Source organism: Anser brachyrhynchus, assembly GCF_964034855.1.
Source record: "Anser brachyrhynchus genome assembly, chromosome: 3".
Lineage (NCBI taxonomy): Eukaryota > Metazoa > Chordata > Aves > Anseriformes > Anatidae > Anser > Anser brachyrhynchus.
Genome location: NC_137696.1, coordinates 83506342 through 83524199, shown reverse-complemented (window position 1 = coordinate 83524199; position 17858 = coordinate 83506342). Strand labels below are relative to the sequence as shown.

The window sequence follows — 17858 nt, the reverse complement described above, 5'->3', positions numbered from 1 at the left end:
AGGAATCATCAGTCTCCTCTCAAATCGGATCTTTACCTTAGAAAATGGCATTAAAAATAGTCCCATCATAATTAAAGACTGAGGGAGCTAGGTACTGGCGAGACCCCCTCTCTGTCAAATGCAACATGTCGTGCTAGGACATACAGATCACATGTATTCCCTGACTCCTGTGCTCTTTTATTTACCAAACATTCTCCCATCGTTTGACTTAGCACTTTATGCACTAAAAATCATCCCCGGGAATATAGGAAAAGGCATTTTTGGCTCCTCTTCAGCCAATACAAACAAGTCCCTCATGGCTGTAATTGGTTTGCCTTTGTTTTTAAATACAAATGTGATAAAATTGGATGTGAGGTAACTGCCTGCTGGTAAGGCACACCTGTCAAGTTAGAGAGCTTGCCAAACATAACAAAGCTCTATTGTATGCATCCTTGTGTACTTCCATGGTCTGGAAACTCCATGATCTGGAAATTTCCCAAAGACACTGTCTTGAAGATACTTGGTGAAAGTAATTAAATTTCACTCAGTGTTGTATAGAAACTATATGTATCTATGCACTGCAAATAATTTTCATGAGCATTTCTTGGAAAGATCTGCAAATCTTAATGGCCATTCTGATAAACCTGTCCCATTCAGAGTTCATAATGGGATATGAAAACAATCAAGTGACTTATGGCTTTACTTAAAATATTTCCCACTATCTCACTATTATTTTGTCTCATTATCTTAAAGTGGTTGGTTGTGGGTTTTTTTTGTTGTTGTTGTTTTGTTTTGTTTGGGGTTTTTTTTTGGTTTGTTTTTCTGTTGTTTGTTTGTTTTTGTTTTTCAATTCAGCTAACGAAGGGCATTTCAGACTATGGATTTTTTTTCATTAATTTGTTTGCTTATATGAATAACAACATGATCATACATCAGAAAACAATCTGTTGCATTTCTGAACCATGTCCAGAAATACTGGATTCACATCTTCATTCTCATAATCTTTTTCAGCTCTTGGAGGTGCCAAGTTTATCTCATTTGAAGAGCGCCAGTGGCATGGGGAATGCTTTAACTGTGCAAAATGCTCTGTCTCATTGGTGGGCGAAGAATTCCTCACTAAGCAGGATGATGTCCTTTGTAATGAATGTGGCTCAGCTTCATAGTTCTGTGGAGAGCTATCCAGATGCATTATTCTCACTCTTTAACCATATGCTTTGTTACTTGCAATAAGAAAATTATCTAAACAGCATACCACTTATTTAATCATTCACATAATTTTCAAACAGCAGTTTAATTCTATCATAGTTCTAAACTGTTTGTTAAAAATATAATAATAATAAATAGCCACATACTGGCTAAGAAAACTGCAGAAAATATTAGTATATATTTAAAATATAACTACAGTATGTTTTCCTTGTAACATACTGCACTCTGCTGTTAGAAGCTTAAAAATTTACATTTCATCTCCCATGAACCAAGAAGTATGAAAAGTCTGTATGGCATACAAGTAATGATGAGGCATTAGCTCTCCTAACAAAGAGAACATAGGTGTACACAAAGAGACACTAAGTCAGAGAAGTCAACTCTAGTGCCAGATAAAGGGATAAAAGTTTTTTTTTCTATCCTTACTGAGATTGCTTCTCAGAAAAATAAGTTTCCCATGACTTTAGTCATCCAAAAGACTGAGTGATGGGTCCTCTCCCAAAAGTGGTTAATTTTACTTAGTTCTTTAGGTATAAATATTTTAGAACATAAATAAAACCATATTTTGTAAGAGGTAAGCATTTCCCAATATTTGATAGTGCTAATGTACAGTTTTCCATAGCTAATACACCTTAAAACTGTCTCCATTGTCTTCATTGGACCTTCAAATACATACTTAAAATATATTTTTTATTAGTAGAGACAAGAACCAAATCACAGTTGTCCGCTTACAGTTGTACTTTGCACTCTTCCTCCCCACAAAACCCATTTGCCAGCAATCAAGACACTTAAAGACCTTGACGTTTCCACACTGCTGTCTTTTATTCAGTCTGCTCCTTTTCTTGTAAACGCATGCTTGTCGGTAGCAGGCTATAAGCTCTTCAGAGCCAATACCTGATTCATTTTGTCATGTGCCACGTGCATTTGCCAATATTATGTCAAGAATTTGTAATGTTGCCATTGCAAGCTAGGCAGTCCTCGCTTGTAGTACAAGGTATTCATTTCTAGGTAGCTGGCTTTGAGAAGGTTATACCTGCTTGCTGACCGTTGCTCAATTGTCTGTTATTAAAGGTCATCTAGAACTGAGTTACGAGCATTTCTTCTCTTCCTTGTTTCATACTGTATGTTACAACGGTCTGACTCATGTTGCAGTATCTACCAGGCCATGGTGAATGGTGCAGTGGTTCTGCACCGCCCAGCACTGTTTTATTCCTCATCTCACATGTTTTAAAACCATGCATTGTCCTTTAGACCCTGATGTTAATTGCTTACAATTTTTTGGCTGACTTGAGAGGGCTTTATTCATATTGAAGACAGACACTACTTTAACTGTAAAAGGCAGGAAAAAAAAGAGCATGTGAGCATAGGTAAGGCAGAGCTGAACTGCAGTGGCGTAAAATCAATATGGATAATGACTGACCAACAAGTACATAGCAGTCTGTTTTCCAGTCAATAAAATATTGATCTTTTGCTCTACGTGTTGTTCATTTTTGTTTTTTTTTTCCAGCTTCTTCTTTCACAACAACTTTTATTGGAGTTTGGATTTTGATTGGTTTATGCCTTTTCATTTAATCCCAGCTGCTTCCTTTTCTATTTTCACATTGCACATGGCTGATACAGGTTCTTGGTAAGACTTGGATTCCCATATATAGAAATAGGTTTCATTGCCTTAAGAAATGGTGTGTATATATATAGAAATAAATACATATATATACACACACACACATATACACATATATAGTGGTGCACGGTTATGTATGATGCTTGAAAAATGTATACTGAACTATTGGAAATTATCCCATTAGTAAATGTTAATGGTCTTAAATTTTGAAATGAAAATGATGAATCATCAAATGCAGCCATGTTTGTGGGGCATACCTTTTATTTTTGTTGTGTGAAATAACATTCAGCAAATTGCAAGAATGTGGCTCAGGCCCTTTATTCGGTCTTGTCTGAGCAATGTTCTAGCTTAATTATGAAGTGACACAGGAATTATCAGGCAGAGTCTTAAGACATGGCAGAGTCACAGATCACACACATTGATCACGATAATCCCAATCTTCTAGCCTTAACATTTATGAAAATGAAATTCTGTTCTGACTCATCAACCAATTATATTTTTAGAAATACCAACTGAATTATTTATCTCTCCTGCAGTAAATACACTACAGTCAAATCTGAAACTGAGCATTTTCACTTCAGAGTAATAAAAAGAAGTAAATGTGATTGCTATAAATAGTTGGAATAAATGTTATATTACATATTAGATTGGTATTTCCTAGTCTCTGTCACCGGCTACTGATGTCCAAACATAAATACAGTAATACTCTGCACAATTTGGGTCGCCTCTGCTCATGGTAGGTGAAATCCAACTTGAATAGGAGCCTAGAAGGGCTACAAGAATAAACCACATATCTCTGTGGACGACCATAGATCATGGAGGGGACAAGAAGGCTGCTGTAAGTCAAGAGACTATATTTGGCTCAAGAACAAGGAAAGCAAATTTCTCATGATTGGAAACTGGAAATTAGAAGGCTGCTACTAAGTAATGGTGAGGCTTGGAGGTGAACCTGGAACCAAGGGTGAAGAGCTATGTGGACAGTTTTAAGTGTTTTTTGATCATTGCATTTAACAGCAGATACAGCATGAGTGCCTGGGATAGCAAAGCACTGGGCAAAATAGCCAGATGGTCAGCTTCAGTTCTTGTTGCTAACATTTGATTTACTGCAGGATGATCAGCGTACAGACTCCAATGCAATTCAATTTTGTTTAATGAACCTCAGAGGATGGATGTTTGAAGGATTTATTTTTTGGTAGGTCAATTTGTTTTTGTTAATGTTGTGCTTTTCTTTAACATTGTACTGTTTTATTTTCAGATATATCTAGTTCTTTCCCAGCTGCCTAGCTCTAAGGTAATCACCCTGCTTTTGTTATGGTTAAGCTAAATTATCCCAAGGTACAGTGGTGTCTCTGATGTCCTGATCACATGCTGCTGTACTCACAGTTGCCTCAGGGGAGCAGGAGGGAGACTGTCATTTGGGACTAACTTCTTAAGACTGAAGTAGGTGCCCTATTACCACCCTCAGTGCTTAAGGGTGAGGTTCTACAATCACTGCCTAATCCTGAAAGAACACCCAGAAAGAACATGCTTAAAATATACAGACAAGCCCTGCAGTATTATCACCAAGTGACCCTTATCTACCCATATTTCTGAATGTCACATTTTTCACTCTCAGACAAGTTCATGCAGTGAGAGGAAGTTGTCAGTCTTTCCTTGGACTACTACTTTTAAAATCCAGGCATGTTTTCAGCAGATGCTGTTGCAGGCAATGCACACATGCCGTAACTTAGCTATGGAATGCGGGATCAATTCCCAGCATTTCCAGGCCAAGGCACATGCTCCAGACCCATGACTTACAAGTAGGATGAAAACAGCTAGACATCCTCCATTCTCTTGTGCCCTTGTCCCCTGGTTTTCTGGAAAGAAGATATGTGAGCCTAGACTGGGGAAGAGCAATAGCATAGTCTGGCCACATCAGTGAAGTAGGTGTCACATCACAGTGTAGTTTTTTTTTCAGTATTTCAGCACATGCATGATCAACTGGTTGTTGTAGTCTACCAGTAGATATTGTCCCAGGTCTTGTTGATGCTAAGAGTGGCTTGGTCCAGCCCCAGGTGCATTAGAGGGGGAGCAGCAAGCTTTTGTGAGATCTTCTGGGCCTGTTGTTTCAAACTGTTCATGGGCCTCATCACAACAGAAAGAGAGGAACCTGTTGTTTAGACCCCATTGACTTTACCATCAGTTTCAGCACCTGGTCAAAGTTTTTGTGAAACACACTTCATTTAACAGAATGGATCTAGAGCAGCATATTGTATTTTAGGATGACAAGTAAAAGCAACAGTGACATTTATACAATGACAGATATCAATAGCTGAAAGAAAGTGATGTTAACTGACTGCCTGAGTGGAAGCTGGGAGATCATTTCTGTAAACAAAAATGTTGGATGGAATTCAAGCCCATACCCAGAACAAACTTGTTTACAAATCAACCATGCTGCAATAAATCCTCTACATTCTTGTTAATAATATCTCATAGAGAATGTATGTGTATGCCTGCACGCTTCTTCACCCTCAAATTACCAAATTTTTAAAGGACTGAGTCACAGGAAACCTGGCAACTTAAATCAAAAAACAAAACACCTAGAGAGGTTACAGACTACTATTTCTAAACCGAAGTTTCAGACCATCACATCCAGATGTACAAGGTACAAGTATTTTGAGGTACAAGAGGGCAATAAGACCTTTGGAGGACAGATATGGCTGCAGTGATCGTACTGCAGGGGTGTTATGCAATTGGCAATAGGTGGCTGCAGTGGAAGGTCTAGGGATATTATTATCTGCTTTGGCCTGAATTAGTAAGCTTTTCTTGGCATGTTAGAGAGAATGTGTGTCCAATAATATCCATTTCAATATTTCTGTAGGCTTACCTTTCTGCTCCTCTGGATTTACTGACAAATGCAACTGGCCTTCATTTCCCCTGATATCTTTTACTCAATAGTGCAGGGGACATCTGTCAATCAAGTACCTGATTAAAGTGAATAGTTGTTTGCAAGAATTGTCAAAAAAAAAAAATGTTTAGGAATTGCTGAAACACCCGGAGTACCCCTGGGACAGGGTCATTCCAGCCCCATGTATCGGTTTCCTTCCCACATCCTGCATTTTTAAACTGAGTTCTTACTGGGGCTCCCTGAAGACAAGACCAGATAGCAACATCCTTACAGCACAGCCACACAAATATCCCCAATGGTGAGCAAATATGTCACGTAAGAAGCTGGATCTGTTCAATGCAAACTAACTCAATGTCAGAAGGACAACCATTGTACAGCATTACATCCAAGCTAATGAACCCTATCTCTGTCTTGGATATAATGTATCTGGTTTTATCAGCTTGTGCCTCTGCTCTAAGTCTTTCACTGTCCTCTCCAGTAAGATATTCAAGATGCTCATCTCATTCACTGCAGATTTTTGTTAGCACTACCTGAACTGCTAAGTTACTGCATGCAAGAGGCTGCATTATCACCACATTCCTGAAAAGCAGGAGCCACGAATCCCTTTCATGCTTAGTCTGCATGAGGCTTTGAGGACACATCACATTAAAACAACAAACACTCGGTTCCTGCCTATAAACTGGGCACAGGTACAGAGGTACACTAAAAAACAGAGCAGGTTTTGAGGGATTCAAATATTTCACTCAAGCACCTCAGCTTCTGCTCAAGTCACTTGTTCTTGCTCACCCAACTGCTCACGTCCTGGTACTCCTCAGGTGTATTCACATAATGTCCACACATGACCAGAAGAGCAGTTCACTGGGAAAGAATCTCAGTCTGGCTCAAAGGCCAGTCTCAAACCTTTCCTGGGTGAGTTATTAAATAGAGCACTGCCCCAGCAGGAGGTAACAAAATCCAAACAGCCTCAGACAGTTGCTTATATTTGAACCCCAGTGTTTAGCTTAGAGTAATTTTATATTAAAGGCTTGCCTGAGGTAGGCATATTAACAAGATCCTCATTTAGCCATCTCTATCTTCACCTTAGACTTGGGGTCAGATTTTGCTAGACTAATTATCAAAAAATAAAAAATCATATTTCCCACCTGAGCACAGACTAAAAAAAGTGCAAAATCCTGTAAATGTTTTTATCTAGTTCTGATGAAATTCATTTTTGCCGTTCTTGTTTCTAAAAGGAAAAAAAAAAAAAAAGGACTAATTTCTTGCAAACAAGCTCTTTATTTATAATAAAAGTAAATCATGCCCTTAGTCAAACATTTTCATTGGAAGGGCTGCAATCAGAGTAGAAATTTATGGCTATGAAAGCAGATGGCTGTAAAAGGTTGCTAATAGCACCTTCCCCAAGTAATATAGAAACTAGTAATAAATCTGTAACCTAAATGTAAATGGTAGCCCAGCATGTTCTCTGTGAGCATGTGACACAGGACAGTCCTTAGGACACCAGTCTCCTGTTGGGGGCCTGTCCTCATGCCATCTTGGAGAAGTGACAAATTAGGTCACCTGAATATCACCTTCCAATGTTTTTAAACATTTGGATTTCTTTAACCTTTAACTCTTGAATGTCCTGGCTTTCTCATGATAGCCAACTTATTCCTTGTTAGCTTGTGTTTTTTTTTGTTTTGTTTTGTTTTGTTTTTTAATTTCTACAAAATCCTTATTGCAATCTTAACTCATAACTCACTGAAAGGTAAACCCACCCTGACTGATTTTTTATTTTTTTCTGGACCATATGTGGTACTGTTTACTGAGATCTTCAATTTAAAGCATGTTTCTATTTGCCTATGAAACACTCTCAAAGTGAAATGCTTTTTGTTGAGCTCTTTACCAAGCTTTCTCAGGCCAGCTCCTGTTCTCCTCTTTCCCTTTTTCATCTCTAGAAGATTTCAGTCAAAATGATATTACCATTTTACAAAACAAAGCAAGTGAAAAAAATATATAAAATGTTTGCAGTATACTAAAGAACCCTGAACCTTTTCATTGAGCAGGTCGTGTGCTTCACTTGATTTTGGTTCGAGAACCTAACTGACGACAAAAAGGAAACTTTACCTCATGGAGATGCCTCGTGCCATCCCTGCAAAGATCCACTTGGTCCAGTTAGATCTCTTCTGCATTAACAAATTGCACATGCATTTCCTGAAAAGCAAATGCATGGTGCAGATGGGGGCTGCAGGAGGATAACAAAGGGTCTTGGCAACATTACTGAATTACCCATGGAGAATTGCCTTAGGGTCCACTTCTGTGATGGTGGGTAATTCATACAGCCTGCGCTGCACCCATCTCACTGCGGTGTGCTGGGGAGCATGCTGCCCACCTTGCAGAGCTGCTGCATGCCCCCAGTATCCACGGGTTACACCAGAGGCCTGCCTTGCTTGTACAAAGCCCTGCGTAATACCAGGTGCTTGGTGCAATACACTTGTAAGCATATTAGGTTGGGTACGCATGCCAGGCCATCAGCTGTAAAATTGAGGTAACTACCAACCTGACAAGGCCAGCCTCAGCGGAAAGCTTCCTGTATTGGCCAGGCATTCAGCTGTAGAGCAAGCAGCGCTGCAAGGCCCAGGCACAGGCCAGGGCTCACCGCAAGGGCACAATCCACTCCAGGATCACAGGTGACAATGGGGAATGGCTTCCCTGCAAAAGCATCTCAGAGACCATTTCACGCAAAGGCTCCAAGTCTGCCTGGATGTGCAGGAGAGCTGCAGGGACAGCTCTAATTCTGGCATTTCCTCACCGGGATCAGAGACAAGCTCTGAAAAGCCTAAACAAAATTAGCCAGGATTAGTCGCTTTTATTCTCGTTTCATATTTTTGGAAAACCGCCAAGACCTGCAAGCCTTGTCTAAAGTGGGATTAACAGGATTTCTGCCTTCTGCCCGTGCCTCGGGCCCACGGGCCCCTCCTGCCAACCCCCACTAGATGGCACATGCTCCTGTCCTACAGCCACTCGCAGGAAAAACTGGCATTAACAGCCAACCTCTGTAAACCATCGCAGTCACAAGCATCCACAAAAGTTGCCCTCACGTCTGAGGCAGGGGTGAGCTGCCTGGATGCAGGCTCGTTGCACTTTTTTGAGCAACTGCAGTGTTATTTATTTTGCAGATTTATGTACCGCAGTCAGAGACAAGCATGGGAGGTGCACGACACCCAACTGTCTTCCTCCCCTTAAGTGACCCCCACTGATTTCCACAGAGCTGTTTCAGGAACACGGAGTTTTTTCCATCAGAAAGCAAGCCACGGGACTGTTTACTGCAGAGAAAAGATTCAGGCAGAACATAAGGTTGTGATACTGGTTTTTTATGTGCTTCTAATTGGTTTTCATTACTGAAATTAAAGTCACCCTGTGTGACGAAAAGCAATGGTCAAGGGCAGAAATTCAGCTGCAACTGCAGCTTGACAGTTAAACAACAGTAACTTAAAACTGCCAGAACTATTAAAGAGGAATTGAGGTTTAACATGATTCCTGCCTTACTTCCCCTTTGCCCAGAGGCTCAAGTAGTCAGCTGCATTCCTGGTACAAAAACAGTCACCATTTCCTCATGGGAGGGAAGCAAAGTCACATCCCTGTTCCACCCCTCACACTTACTGACTTCCAGTGGGAGCCCTCAGAAAGCAGGGGTTTGAATCTATAGCAAACAGAAGACTCACAGCAAGGGAAGGGAACCAGGAGGACACTTTCATACTGCCTAAAGCAAGAATATACCATCTAGCAGAACAGCACAAGCTTTCCTTCCAAATGTGATATCCAACAGACAGTTAGTGCAAAGGTAAAGGCTGCTAAATAGCTTGTCTTCTGCAATGGATGTGGAGAAATACCATACCACTGACACTGTTTGTCTCCAGCCACCCTGGAGCAGTTGTGCAGGAGCTGCACAACTCAAATAGTAAGGGTCTCACCGTCCTGAGGAATTATGATAGGCTTCCTTTTGGGAGGCACAGAGAGGCTGCACAAACAAAAACCAGGATTCACAGAAGTCATTGGTCTGAGTGGAGGAGCTTCTAAATTATCCAGATGAAAATATTGCTGGAAAGGTTATAGGCTAAGTCATAGCACTCACTTCCAGCCACTTAGAGGACAGGAAAGCCACTTAGATGACAGGAAAGCCACAAATGTCTTCTGCTGAGATTCAAAGCTGTGAAAGCTCTACCAAGGTACTGAAGCACTCTACCAAGTACTTCAAGCACGCACAGTCCTGAGAGAAGGAAGTTTGTGCATTACCACTCTTCTAGACGTGAGAGCAGCAGTGAGCACACTCACCAGGAATGTCAAAAACCTAGCATCTGCTCTATCCAGTTTTGGTTATTTGGTAATTTGTACATCCTGCATACAAGAAAAGCACCGTGTTTCTTGCCAAAGGTATTTTAATATGACATGATGTAATTAAATATTCATTGGCTCAAACACGTGAGAAGAGCTCTAACATCCACAGTCAAGTTATTCAGCTGGGGAATCCTGAATGTCCATTTGCAGCTGCAGCAGATGAATGCAGTCACCCTTTAACTATATCAGCTCTATCTAAGAGTCAGATGTGGGTTTGTCAGGATGCAGAGTTTCCAGAGGAAAGGTTGCTTCTGCAGGTGTTCACAGGGCAGGGACATTGTTAACCTCTCTCTACTTGAGACATCACTGCAAGGGCATCCTGTACCATTACAGCCACTTTCAGCATGGTGGTACCCAGTCAGGGTTATTAATCACTGTGCTGACTGCAGTATTCTGAGCAATTTACTTTGTTTTCTTGGAAGAGTAAACATAGGAAGCAAGATACTTAGCTCGTTCATTGATTTTACCAATAATACTGTGATTTCAGAGACTGGCCCTGGTGGAAACTGTCCCTCTCCTGAGGAGCAGTAGAGAAATGGGTTTGTAGAAATGCTGCTGAACACCCAGAGACTGGGACAACAGCAAGTCAAGGGGCAGTGAGTCCTTTGATGGGAGTGTAAGTGTCATGGCCTACTTCTGGTCAAACTTGAGAGCTACTTTTATGCCACGTTCCCATGGGCACTCCGGAGGTGGTGGATAATAGATGCTATCAAGTAACTGGGAAACTTTTCAAACATGTCTGCTTTCTGCTGTTTCTTCTATGTGGCCAGATGGGAATTTTAAAATTACATAGAACAGAAACTGTCAAGAATAACTCTCAGTTGGTGTATTCCAGGAGGAACTGCTAGGATAAGAAGGATTACTTTACTCTATTGTAAGATTGGATACAATAGAGATAGACTGCCCTTAACAATATCTCTGGTGGGTACTAATGTGGATATAACTAGTAACAGCTGGATGAAAACTCCTGAAATGCAAGGGTATGGTGTAAGCAACTAAAGAAAGACATAGTAATGGAAAAATAAATCCAGTAAGAACTAACACAATGAGGCAGAAAACAAATAGGTCTGTTGGCTCCAGCTTTATTGATCAGAATAATCTTTATAAGTATTAAATCAAAAGTATAAGCGCAATTCCTCTGAATATCAAATATTAAACATGCATACAGCATTTTAAGACTGACAAGCATAGTAACAGAAAAGTGAAAGGGAGGAAATGAAATATAGGAAAACAACAGTAATGGATCGATCAGTATTAACAGCAAAACTTCCTCATATTTAAATGATGCAAAAGTTTAGTCATGGAAAGATGTTAAATCTAAAGACTTATTATATGTATCAGGTATTAAAGGGGGCAATCTCTGTAGAAAAAAAAAAAAAAGGAAAAAATATTTAAAAAGCAAAGTACTTTAGCCTATAGAGTTATCAGTAATATTTGATTTTATTACCTACTGTATTGCCACAGCAATCACTAGGTGACAGGTTAACACAAAAAAATGCAGTAACAATTTTCAATGCATTTTTCTCCATAAATCATTGATATATTTTCAGCATACCTAGTATTTACATCACTTAGACCACTTACAGTAGAGTCTGTATAGATACCTGACATTATAATCCAAAGTAGCTAAGATGATTTTCACTTGATGAAAGCATTTTGTGTTACCACACATATTTCCATATCTTGTTAACTGGAGAGAATAGGTATGTGTGTGCGCATTTATTTCTTTGTCCCATAAACTTGTTCATAAACAAAGAAGGGTGCTTTTTTCCTTCTATGAATCTACGGGAAGCAAGTCCTTCAATTGTTTTAGTCCTGTGCCCAACAGAAACAGGACAAAATTTTAGAGGTTTTGGTTACCTCATCTTAAGTTCACACAGTAGAAAACTCAGTCCTTGGTGATACCGGAGTCACAAAAAGTCAGGAAAGATGGTTTTGTGCCTACAAATTATAGGAGAACTAGCCTTTTTGTTCACGTACAGAAGATCTCAATGAGGCTGCAATAAACCTCTTACCTCACTGCATGAAAGTATGGCTAGTAAGGATGCAAGTAGCTAGCACAGTTTCTCTGCCACTGTACACCACACAGAGAAGCCAAAGGTAAGCAAGACAGCCAAACAAGGCTATTTCTAATCCACCAGCTCACAATCAGTCTTCTACTTTGCTCAAATGAATCTATAAAAAAATATCTACTACTGAACCTACAGCTGTAGTCTGTTACGCATTGTGCACCAGCCATCTAGCAGCAGTGAGTGCTCCCATCCTGACCTGATAATTCACAGCTCGCAAAGCAGCTCAGCTCCCAGCTGTCCTACCCATCAAGCTTGTGCTAAGCAAACCTTCCAAAGTTCATTCTCCAGTGAACTCAAAAACCTGTTTTGTCAGATCACGAAAGAGAGGTGGCTTCTCTGACAGATTTAATGGAAAACCAGAGCAAATGGCTTTTACACTCTTCATATCAACCGTCAGAAATGACCAGAAACTCACCTTTTAGCATAAAAAAAGAAAAAAAAGGCAAAAATGTAAGTCATTTGCCATCATCCTTTATAAATTCAAAACTCACTAAAGAAAGCTGTTGAAAGAATGATCTATTAGAGTTGGTTAAACATCATCTGCAACGCAATAGTTTTCTCTCATACTACAGGAATCTAGTTCAGGTGCCACGCAGGTCAGCTATGATACCCTTGCAGAGGGCTCTTCACAGGGGCTTCATTTATATCCAAACAACTGCAGCCAGCTCTCATTAACTTCAGCACTAAGTTTATTGCAAAACACATGCTACTTCTTTGTAAACAATTAGTATTCAATGTGATACGTTTTTGCTATCTCTACATTTCTGGGGTTAAAAGTCAGCTCTTTTGAAACAGAGTTGATTAATGTTTCCACATGGTACTTGACAGACAGCCCATCAGAGAAGTATATCACCCCAACACCACATATAATCTGACATTGCCAATTACCTGAAGGTTTACCACTCCACATTGCGTAAAGTAGAATTGCTACCATGTTTCTCTTGTTTCTGTACCAACTGTCATACAAGTCAGTAATTCATCATAGATACCAATATGAGTTGGTAAGTAACATTACTGGTAAGTAACATTTACTATCTGTAACACCAAAATCAAGTAGAAAACCATCCTGAGCCAGGAGCTCCTGCTTTGCATGGAGGTAAGGTGCTACTAATATGGACTAGGAACCTATCTCCTCTTTGGGATTAAACTCTCTGACGGTCTATCAGCACACCTAATCTCTGTTTATGTGTTCTGCTTGGGAAGGAAGAAATACAGTCTGGGGATGTCCTCAAAAACTGCAGACTTCTGGACAAGTCATGAGAACTACTGGAGGTCAACAGAACTTCTACTTTAGGCCTGTCAGTATTGGCTGGCTGGTCTGAGTTTGTTGGTTTGCTTTTAAAAGACCATTAGGAATAAATGCCCATGAATCAGCTTAACACCTGGGATGGGAGAGAGACTGCTTTATTAGAACCATCATAAGAGAGAAGATGATGGAAACTTTTCTGACAATGGTACACCAAGCTGCATGGTTCAGTCGACACACTGGAGGAAAGGGATGCCATCCAGAGAGATCTTAATGGTCTTGAGAGGTGAGCCTGGGCAAACCTCACAAAGTTTAACAAGGCCAAGTGCAAGGTCCTACACTTGGGTCAGGGCAATCCCAAGCACAAATACAGGACAGATTGAGAGCAGCCCTGAGGAGAAGTACTTGGTGGTGTTGGTTGATGAAAAACTCAACATGAGCTGGCAATCTGCTCTTGCAGCCCAGAAAGCCAGCCATATCCTGGGCTACATTAAAAGCAGCATGACCAGCAGGGCGAGGGAGATGATTCTCCCCCTCTGCTCTGCTCTTGTGAGACCCCACCTGGAGAACTGTGTTCAGCTCAGAGGTCCCCAACATAAAAAGGAGATGGACCTGCTGGAGCAAGTCCAGAGAAGGGCCATGAGGATGATCAGAGGGCTAGAGCACCTCTCCTATGAAGGCAGGCTGAGGGAGTTGGGGTTGTTCAGCCTGGAGAAGAGAAGGCTCTGGGGAGACCTTATAGTGGCCTGCCAGTGCCTAAAGGGGGCCTACAGGAAAGATGGGGAGGGACTCTGTGTCAGGGACTGCGTTGATAGGATAAGGGGTAATGGCTTTAAACTAAAAGAGGGTAGGTTTAGCTAAGACAGAAGGAAGAAACTCTTTACTCAGAGAGTGGTGAGGCCCTGGCACAGGCTGCCCAGAGAAGCTGTGGATGCCCCATCCCTGGAGGTGCTCAAGGCCAGGCTGGATGGGGCTTTGGGCAACCTGGTCTAGTGGGAGGTGTCCCTGCCCATGGCAGGGGGATTGGAATTAGGGGATCTTTAAGGTGTCTTTCAACCCAAACCGTTCTCTGATTTTAATATTTAAATTGGAATTATGATCATGAACACAGTTCTTTAACTGGGATTTTCCCTTTTTCATATCTGAGATATTAGGCTGTTATTTTTATACTCCAGAAGCACAAATCTGTATTTAATGATATTTGGCAGTTTTTCAGTGCAGCACTTTACTTCATAGTGCTTTGGAAACATTAACCACATTTTCAAGGTACAGAATAACAGCTAAATAAATTGATTGACATATTTATAGAGTCATGGGCAGTTGGGAAGAGGGGAAAATAGGCACATAGCTGCAATTCTTTCTTTTGCGGTGAAACAAAACTCACACCTTCATAAAACTTCAGCAAGCAGCATAAACAAAACCAAAACCTTTAGATGCAACAGCAGGAATAGCATAAAACACAAGAATACAGATCTCTTTACCATGTAGACAGTACTGGAAGAGGAATTGCTTACTTTTTTTTTTAATGACCTATGCTACAGGAGATAACATACCCCCAGCAAATTGTGGACAATACCAAATCAGAGGAGGAAGTTGATATGAATTATGGCTGAGTTGCTGTGCAGAGCGTCTAGATGGGCTGGAGAAATGCGACAAGAGGAACCTCATAAAATTCAACAAAGGGACACGCAGAGTAGGCCAGAACAACCCCTTGCACTGGTACAGGCTGATGACTGCTGACAAGACACAGTCTTTGTAGAAATAATCCTGTGGGTCCTGGTGGACAACAAACTGAATGTGAGCCAGCAATACAGCCTTGCAGGGAGGGAGACCAAGCATTTCTTGCCCTTTGTTTGAAAGAGCACTACCGGCAGGGATGTGATGTTTTCCCTCAGCACTTGTGATATTGCATCAAGAGTCCTGCTGTATCCCCCTTATACTCTGAAGTTTTGGGATTCAGAATGCAAGAGAGACCTTGCTAACCTGGAGCAAATTCAGCCCAGGTCATGGGCTGGAGCACTTGTCCTGTGAGGAGAGGCTGGCAGAGCTTGGCTTGTTCAACCTGGAGAAGAGACAGCAAAATTTCACTGCTGCCTACAATCACCTAAAGGCAGGGGGTACAGAAGACTGAGTCAGGCTATTCTCAGAGTGAAGAGTGACAGGATCGCAGGCAGTGGGCCTGCTGCAATAAGAGAAACTCAGAATCTGTGTAAAAATGTTGTTTGTTTACCATGATGGTGGTCAAACCCTGGCACTGCCCCTTAGAGGCTATCAAGCCTCCATCCCTCGAGGTACTCAGATCTCAGCTGGGCACAACCCTGAGCACCCTGCTCTGCTTGGTCCCACTGTGAGCAGAGCGTTGGACTGGACAACTTCTGGAGAGCTTTTCTAACCAGCATGGCCTCTGCATCTGTTAGTAACCTGATGATCTTCACAGCATCCTTTTAAGGCATGTGTATATATGTGTATGTCAAACCAGAGAGGCTGAGGGAGACCACATGAAACACGATGGTGATATATTTGGTATCAACACTGCTTCACGGTTGTTCTGAAATAGTCACAAGCATGCAATTAATTAAACATGCAATTATAGTGGTAGCAACTGCCAAGGAGTTTGAGTCTCCTACTAAAAACTTTGTGAGAGCTTTAATCATGCCTCCAAGAGGGAAAAAAATAAAGATTAAAAATAAAAAGGACACAAAACAAGGTAACAAGAGATGCACCCCAACTCAAATTACTGAAAAGTTTCAAATATCCTCTATGCAGTGGTAATGCTGTCATATTCTTCTAGATAATATCATGATGCCACTGTAATTAGCCCTTAAGCATAACCTCTTGACTCCATTGATTTCAACAATTTTCAATTACAGCCACTTATGAAACTTTTCAAAATAGACACAGTTATGTTATATTATTTTCTAACAAGTCCATACTTCATAACCACCCACTAAGATGTGTACAACAAATCTGTGTGCAACTAACACAAAGAGAACTCCACTGGAAGGCTTCCCTATTCGTCACATGCTTGGAACATAAATTACTGTTTATAAGCTCTCCTTGCCTGGCTAAAAAGAGTTCAAAAGTTGAAATTACAAGTAATATAAAACTGTTGGCTAGAAGTTATAATATTGTACAAAACTTGTGTGGATTTTGAGGAGTTTATTATTTCACTCTTGTATTTTACACCACTGTGCAGCACAACTATTTAGAAGATGCTTTAGAAGTGCCAGAAGAGTTTGCAAAGATATATTGTCTGTGCATAACAGAAAATCATGCCCACAGACAAACCAACACACTTCATAAAAAAGATTAATTTTCCTTTGAAATGATAATATTGCTAACACATTCCAACTTGTTGCAAAAGCCTTTTTCTAACTCTCCTTCAGAGGAACGTATCCTAATGTATTCCAAAAGCAAGAGCTTTTGGAGAAATATATGTATGTAGATATATATATATATTCATATTTTCTAAACAGATTTTCTAAGCAGGTTGTTAGGGGGAGATTTGTGTGGCTGTCTTACCACACTGAATGCATTTAAGTCTGAAATAAACAACTACAGGAGTCAGATACATTCTGCAATTCGTCAGCTATGAAGTAAGTCAGTAGTGCACAGAGATAGCAGTTCGTGTCCCTGACCAACCTTCTTCCACACTTGCTGTGGCACTGAGTAGACCTTTGCACATGAGACATCACACCTACATCTGTGTGGTGGAGCAACAGACTCCTGTCGCTCCAGAGAGCTGTATCTTGTTGCTTTTGGCTGAGAGGAGGAAGGAAGCCCAAGGCCTGGAGGGGGCCATATCAGAGCAGAAAAGTAGTCACTGGACAGGAAGACGCTGGAAAGAGCATGGAAAGACTTCAACTCCCTCCCTCCACTCCAAGAAAAAACAATATCACATAATGGAATTAATAGGCTAAAGAGAAAGGATAGAAGAAAATATTTCAGAAAGAGGAATGAGATAGAGACTGGCAACCCAAACTCAAAACATGTGCTAGAAAAAAGACATTTCCCACATCCAAACCAAATAATAATTTCATGTAATTGACTCATTCTTTCAAAAAGAAAAATAAACAAAACTCATCCTTATTTCTTACCAAAACTCCCTTAAATCCATGTGAAAGGAGAAAATACATTAGGTCCTTTCAAAGTCAGAAAGAGGAGAAGAAAGCTGAGCCCACGTCTAACAGAAGCAGTCAATGACCCCCAGCTACACCTACATCCCCAGATGGCTTTCCAGGGGATGCTAATGAACAAGCGCATCAACAGCTACCTTAATGGTAGCCACATGGTGTTGGCAATACACTGATCTAACTCTTTGAGAAGTTTCAGAATTTGTTACTAAATCTTTACTTTAAAAACAATGACAAGTGTATATTTTCCTAAAAAGATAGTACAAGAATTAAGATTGCTTTCCATAAAGAGTACTTATCCAAACATCAACAAGAATTAATCAATTTCATTCTAATATCCTGG

The 17858-nt window shown here is 40.6% G+C and overlaps 1 protein-coding gene across 5 annotated transcripts in view; it reads left to right on the top strand.

Annotated features, from left to right (window-relative positions):
* Window positions 1–2658, top strand: part of FHL5 (four and a half LIM domains 5) — a 29169-nt gene extending 26511 nt beyond the window's left edge. For all 5 annotated transcript variants that reach the window (XM_080585965.1, XM_080585963.1, XM_080585962.1 and 2 more), the window contains one exon: window positions 991–2658. In XM_080585965.1, coding sequence (XP_080442091.1) covers window positions 991–1142 — 152 coding nt within the window. In that variant the 3' untranslated portion in view covers window positions 1143–2658. The remainder of the gene's footprint in view (window positions 1–990) is intronic.
* Window positions 2659–17858: the final 15200 nt, after the last annotated feature.